The 15,650-nt window shown below is 33.5% G+C and overlaps 1 protein-coding gene across 4 annotated transcripts in view; it reads right to left on the bottom strand.

Annotated features, from left to right (window-relative positions):
* Positions 1-13,985, bottom strand: part of LOC119639858 — a 39,020-nt gene extending 25,035 nt beyond the window's left edge. For 3 of the 4 annotated variants that reach the window (XM_038037533.1, XM_038037538.1, XM_038037535.1), the window contains exon 1: positions 13,640-13,985. In XM_038037533.1, the coding sequence (XP_037893461.1) occupies positions 13,640-13,853 (214 nt within the window). In that variant the 5' untranslated portion in view covers positions 13,854-13,985. The remainder of the gene's footprint in view (positions 1-13,639) is intronic. The other variant, XM_038037537.1, reaches the window with a different exon arrangement.
* Positions 13,986-15,650: the final 1,665 nt, after the last annotated feature.

Below are 15,650 nucleotides of genomic sequence, written 5' to 3'. Positions count from 1 at the left end.
ATTTCCCAACACTACGTTTGAAATAAACTCAAAGAAAAACTGTACGAATAAACTTCAGCGTTTTCTCTTATAAACCGTGACCGAAAGCAATCTCGGATGGATTCGTAAAATTTTGACAATTTCCAGTTTTATGTGGCAAAACACTTGGTAGCGTCATCTGTTGGAATTTCGACGAGGAAGCATCTATAAATTCAAAGTTCGTTTCTTCTATATCATCGACCTTGTCTCAAGGAATTCCATATTCATTTAAGAAGCCCTTGCCCATATATACGATAAGCGAAGAACCAAAAAATGAGATACGAAATTCAATTATCGGCTTTTCTGTGTGTATACATTCGTCAGCTAGAGTTGGAAAGTAGTTCCCCAATGCGAAATGCACGGTATAAACTTCAATTTTCGTTTGATACTTATGCGGGGCAGCTGAGAGAACAGAAGAAAAACAATTCCGAGCTTCAGTTGTAGCAGCTTTGGTAGGCATACATGTCCAACTACGCATCAGCTTAATAGTTTATTTCCTTGGTCATCTGGATCCTCCGAAATATTGGCATTAAATTTAGTTTTCAGTTCAGCCATTTTTATATAACAGTAGAAAGGTTCTCTAGTTATCGGACTACTGACTTTATAATTTTTGGGGCTGCTCTTAAATTTTCATTGAAGGGGATCGCAGGATGTAGAGACGGTCGCACGTGCCATTGCTAAATTAGGTAGTTCAGGAGATGTGTGAAGGTTTTAAATTTTTTTCTCACGGACACTCTGCAGACTGTTACAACTAAAGGATATACACGTACTTTGTCCCTATAAAAAACAAAGGGACGAGCTAAACCAATTTGCCGAAAGGTCAAATCATAAGTTCTGGGTCACTCTCTACCCTACCTTACCTATTATCTCCTTCGGCCTAGGATCTCTAATGCGAGACCTCAACATAAGGTAGAACTGTTTATATATTTGATAAGTGCGGGAACAGAAAAATAATTGGGAGCATTAGTTGTAGGAATATTGGTCGCAATGGGTGCTTACATAGGATTACAGATTCGTTTCATATTGATTAATACTCTCATAAAATATGTTCGAAAGTTCATTTCATTTTTCAATGCGAAGTACAATAATCCATATGTTTAGCATAATTCCAAGCAGAAAAACAGTCTATAAAATTTTTATTTCGTATAAGTGTTTTATATATTAATATATATATATGTATGTCTACATGCTCTTAATATGTCGACACAAATTAATATATATATGTATATCTTAAATGCTCTTAATGTGTCAACGCAAATTTCAGCTTTCGTTACATGCATAACTGCAAATGGTGGTGCGTCTTAGGCTCTTTTTTTCTGATTTGAGGCGATCACAAGGTATACAAGAAATGTTTAGCTTTGAATTTTTGACTATTACTAAGTGTTGCTTACAGTCCAAAAAATCTACAGCTGTTGAGACAAATATCGAGCAAATGTAAGAAATGCGATCTAGGTTAATCTAAACCTAGCTATTAAAGTGCTCGAAAACTAGGACCAATTCCATTTAATTTTTTTTTGTTTTTTTGGTTTGAGGCGATCAGGAAGTATATAAGAACTATTTGGTTTTGAATTTTTCTTTATTACCTAGTGTTGCTTACTGTTTCAAAATCTATGGTTGCTAGGATAAATACCGAGCAAATGTCAAAAATACGATCTATGTTAACCTAAACCTAACTACTAATGTGTTCAAAAAGTAAAACCAATTTTTTTGTATCATTTTTTTAATCTATTTATTATTCCAAATCTATTTCCTCGCCTAGAATAGTATACGTACATGCCAACACTTCTTTCGGATCGTTCAAACAGTTGTTACAGTCGATTTCCGGAGTGGCCTTAAAAGCTATTACATGCGTAAATAAATGTATGCATAGACGCAAAAATCTTAAAATGTGTTCAAAACTGGCACAATGAAACATACAATATTAAAAATTAAGTCCTTTCAAGTAAAAATTTAACTGTTTTAAAAAAAGAGAAAAAAAAAAATGTTCTCCCACAAAAACAGCCGGAAGTTCATGTTAACGTATAAGTACGTTATGACTATTATGTGATATGAAATAAATTTTCAATAAACACTTACTCGTTATCATAAAATGAACTCATTATGAATTGTTTTTTTTTTTTTTTTTTTTTTAAATACACTATTCAATCAATCGCACAGTGATTAGATAGAAATTATTATTTTCATATAAATTCCACAATATTGAACGAAAGAAAAACATAAATATACTTAAGAAAATCAAGCGTTCTAATATCATACGCACACGGTTGGCTACTGTACGTCGATTATACTTAAGAGTGTTGCAACTCTAGCTGGTATTTTAGTATGTGAAGAAAAGCGTGCACAAATACACATAAACACACGCACGTAAAAAAAATTATATTATACAAACAAATAGGAATGTTTTTCATAGACCGTTTCATCTGCTCGTTTTAGATTATTGTTATAAAACAAACAAAACTTGACTTTTTTTTTTTTCCTTTTTGGCATCCAAGAGACTCCATTCTCTTTCTATGAAGAACGAAAGTATATTCGCATTAATAATATGCAGTTGTTAATGTATCACATATTAAATAAAAACGCATACCCCTCTCTGCGTGTACATATATATATGTTTATATATACGTATGTATGTGCATTTGCCATTTTCATTTTTAAGCTTAACTAATTAAAATAAAAAAAATAATAATAAAAAAACCGCATCGAGTACTCCACACACTGCAGAAATGTGTAAATAATGAGAGATTTCATATCGAATTAGCCGCATTTGTCGGCCTGGCCGTGTCTTCTTCGACACTTTTAGTGTCGCAGTGATTTCAGCGATTGTACGAGCTAAACAGTTCGTATACCCATTAGTCAATATCTTAGATTTGTCTCATCTATGTGTAAAGCATAAAAATATGCTTTAGAGAGGCAATGACGATGGGATTGACTTAATTATATCGCCTCCAGTTTTGAATATTTTGTTATATGCCAGCTATGATCTTGAGACTTTTGTCTAATATATGCAAAACTTGATTCAATTTATTTCTTTTCGTTTTTACCTGGTTATGTTGGAAAATAAGCAAACCAATTAACCAAATATTAATAATTGTGCCCTATAGCGCTTGTAGCATAAGAGGTATTAAGCTTGTGTGGATGTATGTTTTACCCTGCGGGAGGGCTTAAAGCGGATATTATTTCCTTATGCCAATCGATTCCGAATCATTTTCTGAATTGATTTACTCTTGTCTGTCCATCTGCCTATCTGATATTTTTGTCGAAAGTTTTGGTCGCAATTTAGAAAATAATTTTAACGGACGGATCCAAAGTCCAACAACCGAATCTATTGAAAATGGTTTGATACGGTACCACTTTTACGATCATACATCGTACAACGCTTTATGTTGAGAAAGTCGTTATATGAAAAAAAAATTTCAATTACAAAATTTCTATACAAAAATCCCTTAGGAGTAATATTTCGGTTCTGTAAAATGATACAAAAAAATTCAATCGGGTGGATCTGCTCATTTTCTCAGTCCCTTCACATTTAATCGTTTCTGAAAAATCAAGCTCTTGTGATGCTTGTTAAAAATTCGTCTATAACAGTAATTGGAAGCAGTTATACCAAACCGTATGTGCAGAAGGATTCCCATAAAAAGTAGGCCCTTATATGGCAAAATGATGTAATTTTTAAAATTTTAAATTATTTAATAATGATTTGAAATAAAGTAAACGTTGGCCTCTTTTTGGATTCGATTCTTCTATGAAAAATTTGCTTGACATTATATCTGAAAAGAAATGGAAACAGTAAACAAACTATATCCATTTTGGGACCAATCGGTAACAAGGTTTTCCTAACCGGAAGCTGGGTGTGTGAACTTAAACTAATAACTTATGTGCCAAGCTTCACACTTGCACAATATGTTAGTTTTCAGCCCCCAGATAAAGTGGGTAATTCCGACAATCCAGAACCTCAAGCCAATTAGATTTACATATATATATGTGTACACAGGCACATATATGATCATTGATGACCTATACTTTCACCTTATAAAGTATCCTGTTGTTTGTGGGCATTTAAAATTTTAACAAGAAAGTTCCAGCTAAGCTTAGTATGAACGATAGGTTAGGCTTAGGTTGAACGATAGATGACTGTGGACTGTGCTGAACGGCTTTGTGTTGTACGACTTTTGATTCTTAAACTTTGCTGATAAATGAACTAAAAATAATTTTTCCTTATTTAAAATTGTTTTGGTTAATTGCATGTTCAACATAGTAAAGTTTCTAAAAAATTTGGTTGCTTATCTTTGAGCGAAACTATGCACTAATTGGTGTGTCTGCGTTACCACTTGGTTCTCTTTTTACCTAAGCTGACTGTCGGCAGATAGGTTAAAGTAATTTTTGTTATACTTAGGTAGCAATCTTTAGATTAATATGCGTTATGAATCTTGCGTTCAAATTTTTATCCACCTTGACCGAGTAAACTCATCTCCAAACTGCACTTATGGCCATCAAAATAGCATCACAAATTGCTCCTCTCTGTCTTAGCGTTCGAAAGCCAGAACAGTACAGACAGAATGGCAAACAAATGAAAATGACACAAATCGCTTCGAAATCTTGCCTTGATTAATAAAAATGTGTGTACGTCTTGTCTAAATCAATGTTAGAAGAATATATATAAGTGCTTATGCATCGACCGCCATCGACTCAGGTCAAAAATGTATTTAGTTCTTGATGGAGCGATCGATTTAACATACCTTCGTTTTTAGATGGTACACATAACTAGTGAAAACATTATAGTCGGTCTAGACCGACTATTAAATACTTTACGCCACAGTATGTAACACAATTGTAAGTATTTAAAAAATAGGCAAACATGGTCCAGTTAATTTTTTATCTTAAATTACTATTATGATCTGATTTTCATCATGAAACATTGAAAGTTAGATCTATTTGTCATGTAAACTTCAGATTTCGTTGTATGAGAGGGAAATCACAGAATTGCCCCAGCCGATCCATAATTGTCACATCAATTCAGAATACCAATACGCTATTACTCAGCTACTTTTGTCAAGAAAGTTTGAAAATTCCATTTTTTTCTACATAGTGACTTTTCAAAATAGAACATTATATGGGGAGTGGTCGAACAAGTGGACCGACTCAAACCATTTTCAATTGCGTTGGTCCATATGACAAAAAACGGCAGTTTACCAAATTTCATTAAAATTTGCGGCCTGTAGCTTGAACATCAGAAAATTAACGGACGGACAGGAAAGCGTAGATTCAGAAGACAATTCTTATTTGACCGATATAATAAAACTTGAGTCTAAACTAAGTTCTTCTGGCTGTTGAATACATCCTGCAACTTGAACACTATAATACATGGGCAGACATCAGATGAACAGGCGGACAGCTTTGAAGCGATTCGGAAATTGATTAAGAATCGGTGGTCTATCTTAAGCCCTTCTTATATATGTCCGCGTAAGATATAAAAATATACCGATGTTTAGTTTATTGTAAGAGCAAGAAAAAAGTTCATAGCACTTTTCCCAATAGGTAGATTTAATGTCACCCAACTTTCCGCATGTTAAAGCTATATCAAGTCATATTGACGAGAAGAACAACTACAATTCCACGATTCATTAGTATCACTGAGACACGCCTACTTTTGCTGCTGTTATGTTATAGATTTATTTCTACGAAAACCCGCCCATTTAATAGGTACATTTTGTTAATCGTTACAGTCGCAAAAGTGAACATAGGAAGATGAAATTCCACACAATCATTTCTTGATCACTTAAGAATCAATTAATGTTACATATTTCCATATAACATAAAATGGACTAATGCTACTTTCAAATACAACGGTTGGCTTACTACATACATGGGGGTAATGTGATCGCATTTGTGTGAACTTTTAAAAAAAACGTACAGAAATTTGTTTTCAAAAAAAAAAAAAAGAAAACATTACAAAAATGAATCTTTATTATGCTTAAGTTCACTTCGATCATTTAACTAAAACCGGCAAATTCGCAAATTTGAAAAAATTCTTCATTTTACGCATTTTCGCAATGCTTATAGAATTTTCTCGTTATTATGCCAAGGAAAATGTATACATTTTCATGATACCCTACAATACTTTTGGGACGAGAGATTTATTAAATTTCTGCGAATGTATGCAATACCCGCAAGGACTTGAAGTAGATCCACCTTTTTTTTCGTCGATCGATTCTGAGCCATCATTCAGTGGATACAGAACCATTTTCTGAATCAATGTAAGCTTGTCTGTCCATTTTTGGTCCCCGTTTTTCTTATTTTGACGCAAGAACGAGCTCTATTGAAATTATTTCCATTACAGATTCAGAATAATTTTGTGGTGAATAGACAATCACTTCCTGAATCAATTTAAGCTAGTCTGTCTGTCTGTCCGCGTTTTATTCTTATATTCCATCTAGAATTTTGGCGCAACGACGAGGGCTATTGAAAATATTTCCATTACGTGGATAAGTGTAGGATGAAGTAGAGTTTTGGCCAATTGAGGATTTCAAGTGGATCCAGCTTTTATTATATCGATCGATTCAGAAGAATTTTCTGGTGGATACAGAACCATTTTCTGAATCAATGCAAGCTTGTCTGTCTATCTGTCCGCCTTTTTTTCTTACATTCAACCTAGAATTTTGGTACAAAAGCGAACGCTATTGAAAATATTTCCATTACATGGATAACTGCGAAGGTGAAGTAAAGTTTTGGCCCACTGAAGACTGCAAGTAGATCCACCTTTTATTATATCGATCGATTCAGAACAATTTTCTGGTGGATACAGAACCATATTCTGAATCAGTGTAAGCCTGTCTGTCTATCTGTCCGCCTTTTGTGCTTCTATTCAACTTAGAATTTTGGCGCAACGACGTGCGCTATTGAAAATATTTCAATCGCATGATTAACTGTAAGGTGATGTACAACCTTGGCTCACCATAACGTTGTTGCTTGTTTTTATTTTTGTGTTTTAACATGCCTTACATTTTAGTAACGCATGTGTTAAGAAATACAACTAAAAAAAAAAAATAAATAATAAATAAATAGGCATTCAACCAAACATTTTATGAAAAATGTGTGAAGTGAAAATTTCCTATGTTTACAAAAATGTATATATTCGAGGATTGCAGAAAAACCAAATATTGTTAGCTCTTATTCTTGTTGGTGCTGTTGCTATTGTGTTTTGTTTTTTTTTTTTTTTGTTTTATGAATTATATATAGAAAAGTAGACAAACTAAGAGCAACAAGTTGCTCTTCGCATCCAAAATAATGTTTGATACGAAAAGAAAAACAACAAGTAAAAGGATAAACTTTTTTTTTAAAGTAAATTTATTTATAGTAAATTATTACAGTTATAAATTGTGGACGAGAAAACGTTTTAGCTGACTGAATAAGAATCCTAAACATTAAGTAGCTTTTCGAAATTTATACTCAATGAATTGTGAGAAGAAGGGGCTAATCGCCTTTTACCTACACTATTAAGCCCTTTGCAACACAAAAGAGCATAACCGGTATTCTGTCGTAGTGTACAAAACGCCGGCTATTCTATATCTAAGTACTATTTAGAAGTTTCTGCGATACGATAAAAGTGATCTCGAACGATACTCTTTCTATATCCGTTACCGAAGGATGAGGTGTATATTCATTTTGTCAAAATGTTTGCAACGCCCGAAAGAAAATCTAAGAGACTCCATAAAGTATATATATTCCTGATCAGCCTGAAATACTAAATCGATTTAAGGTCGTCCGTCTGTCCGTCTGTAAAAGGTGTGTTCTTCTCCTGGCCCCCTGAAGAAATGAAGCTATCGATTTCAAATTTGGCAGGAACATTGAAAGTTCTTTTACGTAGATCGTTATTGAAAATGAGTCAAATCAGCCAAAACACAAGCCCACAGCAGTACGTAAACTAAAGATTTCTTTTTTTCAGAAAGAATAAAAAAATTTTTTTTTTTTGCTCGATACTCATAAACTATAGCAGATAAAAGTACAACGCATGTTCTATGGATAGTTCTGTACGATCTGTACAACAATGAAAAAAATTGATAACGCCTATCCAATTTTACGGTGTATCAAATTTTAATTTTTTTCCCAATACCTTTATAAGGCATAGAGAGAAGCTTAAGAAACTTCATAAAGTAAATAAATTCTTAGTCAGTTTCAAATTTTGAATGCAAGTAAAGAAGCCTGTCCATCCAAATGTCTGCGTGCCCGACTATATAGAATCTGTGGTGAGCATTCTTCCGTTAGCGAAATTAGAGACATCGTCTACAAATTTGCAAAAAAATTTGGAAGTAACTTCAACTTTTCCGAGGACACGGCTACAACGCCTACGCGCTTATGCGACAAAAGCTCCTATTTTGGAAATAGAAGAAAGCAGCCGGGCCCACTCCATATAGTAGAACATAAAAACTTAGTTCTTTTACTTTTTTTTGTCTTTCTTAGGATAACGGTGATGGGTATAAAAGATTCGGTCATTACTGATGATAATTTTATTACTTGTTTTATTTCTTTTCATTTATTACTTTTTTCACATATAATTTCTTTTTTTAGGGCGGAATTATTTTCCTAATCTGCGAGTGTAATCTCATTCTTGACTAACTACTTGAAGGATTCTCCCTATAAGTGATAGTGAAAAAGGAATGGGGCGACAAAGAGTTAGCGCCGCTTAGTACCTGTGTATCCAAGCCTTTACCATCTGAGTATTGACCACAGCTACCACGAAATACGTGAACATATCGACCAGTTTGTCATAATTCCTATCTACATGGCTATGAGCCAGCATGTTATAAAATTTAACAAATGGACATCTTTAAGCCCATTTATTTTCTCAATACTAATATTTGACAAGCAATTGAATGTGATTAGAAAGAATTGTAGTAAAAGTAGGAAAAATTTAAATTCGTATGATTTACCCGTGTGAATCTATTCCAGGTGCCTAAATGGTATTTCTTTCCCGATTTTTCGGATCGTTATCCTCATCTCCGGAAGGTGGCAATATGTTAATTTTATGAAAATGTTTGTAACGCCCGAAAGGTAAAAAGCATATACACTCTCGTATTCCATATAAATATGCCTGCTTGTACGTCCGTTCATATGTGCGTTTGTGCATGGTCGAGTAGTACACATATTCACAAAAATAAATAAATCTGAGATCATTTCTGTTTGCAGGTTGGCATTGAAAACTGGTGAAATGGATCGAAAAACACACCCACATTACAACATAACCTTAGACCATTTCTTTTACCAAAACTATCGTTTTTTATAAACCACAACAGATAGAACGATTCAAATTTGCAAGCATATTCAATAGATGATTGTACAGTGTCTGCAAAAAAAAAAATAAAGAATATCAGCCGCACCCATCTAATATTATAACATATTAAAATTTTGTTGTTTTGCAATGCAGCAGCATCAGGTTATTTTAAGGATTATACAAATTATATATGCTATTGGTAAGAATTAAATATTGCATCCATCTAAGCATGCCTGTTCTCCCGTCTGTCCGTCTCGGCAAGTTTGTGAAGTAAACATTGTCTCAATCCCAGAAGTTAAGGTAAAGGGTTGAAATTTGGAAAAAAAACCTATTGAAGTTATTGCAAACAGTCTGGTATCGGCGAACAATATCACGCCCATTATGTTACATAAACTGGGAACACATATGTTTTCGAACACAAATAAACAAAGCATGGAGTTTTTACTCATTACTCGTATCTCAAGGTAGATGAACCGATAAAAATTTGCACTCAAGAGTATAGAAAATTCGTGGTAAAGATGTAGAGAGACTGATGTAAAAGTAATTGATAAATTGTGGGTTGTGTGATTTGCCATAACGAGTTTACTCGTGCTCTTAAATTATCTTTTTGAAATTGTGCATCCATTTTGTTAAGGTGGTATTTTTTTTTTACTGAGTCTTTTCAGAATTAAAGAAGTGAACGGATTGAATGTCGTCTATAGGTCCTTAACGGGCATTTGTATATATATAAATTGAAAACTTCAAAAGGGACAATACATATCATAACGCATATCAAATTCAAATACAATTTATTAAATTTATTACATCACAAACCCATAAGGAACCATGCAACTTATTTTTTTGCCACTCATATCATGTACCTGCTTTAACTTTTCTAATTTTGGATTTCTTTATGTAAATTATTTCAAATTTTCAAAGTTTTCTTTTTTTTAATACGGACACAGCAATAGTTCTAATGCGGCTTTAATATGAAAGAAGTGAAATCTTACGCTTCTCTCTGGTATGCGCAATATTCAATTCAACAATTGCGCTATTAACCATCTTCCATCGTTAAGTGCTTTAGTTTCGCCCTTTTTACAAGATGGATAGCTAACTTTCAATCCAGATGCATTTAACATTCGTAGACATGTGCCTAGTTTTCGTGGATATTTTTCTGCTCATTTTTCAAACTATTAAAAAACGCTTAACGTTAGTATGAAGATATATATGTAGAGGAAAAGACATATTAAAAGGGAGGATGGATGGAAGATGAGAGTTAGCGAAAAATAGAAAGAGTGAGTCAATGCGAAATTGACATTTGTTTTGTAGCAAAGAATGCTGGAAATCTTGCATTTATCCGGAATCTATAAAATCAGGGAACGTTGAGGACGGTGGATAGTTGTTGATTTTCTATATTCATTCATTTCATTAAAGACGAAAAACTAAATAAAGCATCTTTGTGAAATTTCGACATTGACCTTCGAGAAGTTACTACCCACAATGTATTTGGAAAGTTCGGGTCAAATGATAGTGTTTATGATGTTAACAATTCAATCCGTCAAAAACGTAAATGCAATGCTGAAAATGTCGTGTGAACAAAAAGTCGATAACAAAAGTCGAAAAAATTGAGCAATCGTTTCCAACCCTTTCGATGTTATTATCCCTGTAGTTTCAGGATATTTTTCATAAGGATTTCCATTCCAAGACGTATAAAACACAATCTAGCCAAACGTTAAATCAGATGATTATTTATTGCGTAGAAAAATTTTGCAGACTAGAATAAAATATATATATATATATATATATGTATTGATTACAGTACAAAAAGGAAAATCGTAAATGAGGTCGAACCTGAAGTTTGTGATGACATTTCCGAAATCCCACACATAAACAATGTTTAACACAGCATTTAATAAGTGTATAGGATTTTTTGCAATTTCATCATTAAAACGCATAATGCTATATAATATTCGGTGTAGATCCTTTGTTGCTTCGCAAGATGGTCGATAAAAATTATTCCCGCCCACTTTTCCACTTTTACTTTTTTATCCGCTTTAGATGGTTTCCACCGATTGCAGTTCATGCGGCTGGCTGCCGATTTGCCTCTGGAGTATCATGTTGAATCCGTGGTCGATCCATTGAAATTTTTCGCATGAAAACGTCTTCTATAGTTCGATTAAAGAGCTCCAAATATCGCTTTGATCTGTTGTTACCTTGTTGTTTTGAGTCGAGAGGGCGGAGATGCGGTATCCACTTCGACCGAAAATCTTCTCAAAGACAAACGTTCGTCGATATTACTGAATATACTGCCTTCTGATATCATTGAGGTATTAACTATCCCATGCAACGTTACTTATCGATCTTCAAAAGCGATTTTCTTCACTCTTCTTAGGCACTCAGGAACAAGTTCCGGCTTCGGATAACCATTTGTCTCGATAACGCTTTTTAAGCCGATACTCTGCTTGAACAGTATTTTTCGCTATGAAAAAGCAATGCTTTATTGACACAAAGGTGGCGTCTCTAAGCTAACTACAACTTGTAAACCAATGATCGAAATATCATGAAATTTTTCTACACTTCCTTTGAAGGGTTTGTCATTGTACATTCAAACGTCATCCCACGAACTTATTGAATTATGTTTTGAGCATGAATAAGAAAACCGAGCTATTCATATATCTCAGTTTTGCATTCTTCAATAAGAGTAAAATGTAACCTTACAATATGTTTGTAAACTTGGCAGAAAACCCCAACTCAAGTTCTGTTGCGGACGTTATTTGCGAAGCTTCAGCTTAGGGTTCTCCATCACCAATTTGCTCTTCGTTCTGACCCGTAGACAATCACTGCACCAGCATTGCAATCTACTCTGACAATCATTGGTCGTCAAGAGAGAGAAATCGAACATAACCTCAAAAACTGATAAATTATTTACATCGATCCGCTAAAGGAACTGAAGAGTCAACTTTTACATTATAGTTTACCACCAAAAAGCTGCTATCACGTAAAGTAATGGCAATGCCTTTATAGTATTTGCATATATACCTTAAGAAAAGATAGACTAGATAGGTAAGAAAAGACTTGGCTAAACGGAATTGTATAGTAAATCCAAAGGCAAGTGTGACTGCTGTCGCGTAAAGTAATGCTAAAGACTTTATAGTGTAAGTTTAAGCTTCACGGGAGTTAAGGGCCCACCCACTATCAACCTGTGTGTAGAGGAACTCCTTAGGAAGAGAATCCTGTAGTTTTTTAAGCTCAGTGGCCCACGCACTATCTATCTCTACGTAGAGAAACTCCTACGAGAGGCAATCTTATAGTTGCGGTAGGGACTTCTGATTGCTGGGTATAAAGCTTCGGGAAATATCGAGATGCCTGTCGTTTTCAACAATTCCTAAGGCGTATAATTAGAGATGAAGATAGGCGTTGACATTCCCCCGAATGGATTTATTGGCCAAACACTTTAAATCAATCTCGTACTCCAGTTGCTTTGGCGGGTCCATAGTAAATAGAAGTTACCTTACTTCCTAAGGGCACCGGATCACGCATAGATAACCCGTTTGTCAAAGGCATTAAATTTTCCTACAGACGCTCATATTAAACCACGAGAAAAATTTTTTCTTCGAACATTTTGATCTCCAATTCCTTCTTGTCCTTATCTGATAGTCGTTAGCAACGTAACTAGCTAATAGGGATTACCTTACACCATGGGAGCACCGGATCACACATAAACAACCCATTTGTCAAAGGCATTAAATTTTACTACAGGCACTCACTAGACAGACACTTTAAACTGCAATTCCTTCTTTTCCTTATCTGATAGTCGTTACTAACGTAAATGAACGCTGACTACCTTTCGACGATTGCAGAAGAAAAACTTAACCTTAAAAAAGTGTATTTTTTTAGATATTTGCGAAACTTTGTTAAATATTTTACGTTTATTATCGTATCGATTTTCTTTAAAAAATTTATACGCGATACGCAATATTATTATTTTCTGAAGTTATAAAACACCATTTTGATTAAATAAAGAAAATATTTATTTTGTGCAAGTATTTACAAAAAAAGGAAAAAAAAAAAAAGAAGAAACTTTGCTTTGTTTTTTTTTTGCGTACTTTATTAATTTTTTAATGGATATTTAACACCAATCAGAGTAAAATGTTGCATTTAATTGAAAAGCATTTCTTGGAAAATGAAATGTAAGCGGAAACGATATTCGCGCATTTTAATTAAACATTTATTTGATTTTCAACTGAGTTAAAGCGTTGCAATAAACTTGTTAATTATAATGGAAAAGAGCAGTCTTTGCACCTGTATTTTTTTATTTTTTTTTTAAGCAACATTTATTATTAATTCTTAAAAATGCCCACTTAAGCAACTTACTTGCTTTAGTTGTATTTGTTAATCTGTTGGTATTGCTGTTATTGCTGTAATCGCGACGATGTGTGGAACGAAATACTCCCATCGATGTTGATGATGATGCAGATGCTCCAGACTTACGGCGATTATTATCACTTTGTTCATCATTACTATCGATTGTTGCTAATGAACTTGTAATTAAATTGTCATCTAATGTAAAACCATCCAACCAATACATGACATGTTATGTTATTTAATTACATTATAACAGGCAGAGTAATAAAACTTTAATTAGTTAATCTTTAAGCTTGATTTGTTTCTATTTCGATTTTTTTTGTTTTTCAAAATTTCTGCGAAAAAAAGAAAAAATTCATTTTCTATTCTTAATTTTTCTATTTTCCTTTTTTTTTCTTTTTTCTTTTTTTTTTGGTTATAATTATTTTCTTTTGTTGTAATTAATATCACCCGCTTTTTTTTTTTTTTTTTTTGGTTGTTTTCTTTTTTATTCCAATTCACGTGTGTTTGCGAACGCTGCTTAGTATGAATTGCTGTTGTTCTCCTTCTCAGAATATTAGAACAATAATCATTAGGTGAATGGAACACAAAAAAAATACATACAAATAACAGTGGCAAACAGTTTCTGTAATACGTATCGATTGATTGGTATAGTCTGTGAAGCAATAGTCACTAAACGAGCTATTTACGTTTCTCTGCTTGACGGCTTACTTGTCTCTTGGAATGTATACACATTATTGTTATTGTGTTATTTTGACCATCAGCACATACAACATATAAGATATATAAACTTTCGTGATGCGTACGAGTTGAGTTTAAACAAACAACAATTTTGAACATATGATGATATCCATCTATGATACGAATTATAAGCGGGATATATAGCATATGAATGAGGAAGAACTTGATTAGTGCTTGAATTGGGGCAGGCTATACCCGATGTTATCTGAAAACACGATTATGGTTTTAAAGCTTTCCTCGAAAAATCATGCCTGGTCTCAACATTTTTTTTTCTTATCCCTATCAGCTCTTGTGCTCGTTCATACCTACCAAAGAACCCCAACAATAACGCAATTTTGCAAACCGTTTAATGTAAAGAAGTTTAGATTAGAATTTTACATTTTTCTAAAAGAGGAATATCTCCCTATATGTTATTATTATTACTATTTATTTAGGCAGAGAAATAAATTCTCTAATAAAAGACTCAAGTCCGAAAGTACCAGCATCCAAGGCTGTCGGCTTTTTTAGGAACTCTACCGCACTTGAGATACGCACCCACGACTAATGAGTAGCGAATCGCGATTCTTTGCCTTCGGATGACGGATGTCCCCCTGAATAACCAAAAAAACTTCCATATCAATCTGCTGGAGCGTGTAGATAGTGTCCCATCGTTACCTTTAGCTGCAAATTTGTAGGGCGTATATGTAGGGCGTATAATGCCGTATATATGATACAAGGCATTCTCGACATATACCGTGTACGATACATATGATACGACGTGTGATCAATATGGCGTAGATATATATATATCAATATGCTATATATCGTAAAAGTACATTTTCAAGTTATTTTATCTGCATTGATACGGTATATGATCGGTATATACGATATGTACGATATGTATAAAACGTTCCCTATGTCGTATGCGCCAGAAAGTGGAAAGGTGCAAGTTGCAATAAACAATCTACATATCGTATAAAGGCATTTCCATTTTATTGTCCTTGTAAACGGGACACAAGTGTGTAGGCATTTAAAGATTCGTTTTAAATCGTATATAACTTCATTTTTGCTTTTTTTTTTTTTTTTGAAAATTTTCAATTTCCGTTGGAAAGAGAAACATATGAGCTTATATGGGCGGTAATCGCGTAGCTAAATAAAAATTAATTTTCACTAATTTTACTTTTTCTTCGTTTTATATATCGACATATTTTTAGAATTCTTTCTTACTTTTCTCCCACATAATCAATCGTTTTTTAATTTATTATTTTCTGCTTAAAATAATAAAGAAAACAAATTGTCT

The sequence above is a fragment of the Glossina fuscipes genome, unplaced genomic scaffold, assembly GCF_014805625.2.
Source record: "Glossina fuscipes isolate IAEA_lab_2018 unplaced genomic scaffold, Yale_Gfus_2 114, whole genome shotgun sequence".
NCBI classification, from domain to species: Eukaryota; Metazoa; Arthropoda; class Insecta; order Diptera; family Glossinidae; genus Glossina; species Glossina fuscipes.
The sequence above is the reverse complement of the archived record's forward strand: the minus strand, read 5'-3'. Positions and strand labels throughout refer to the sequence as shown.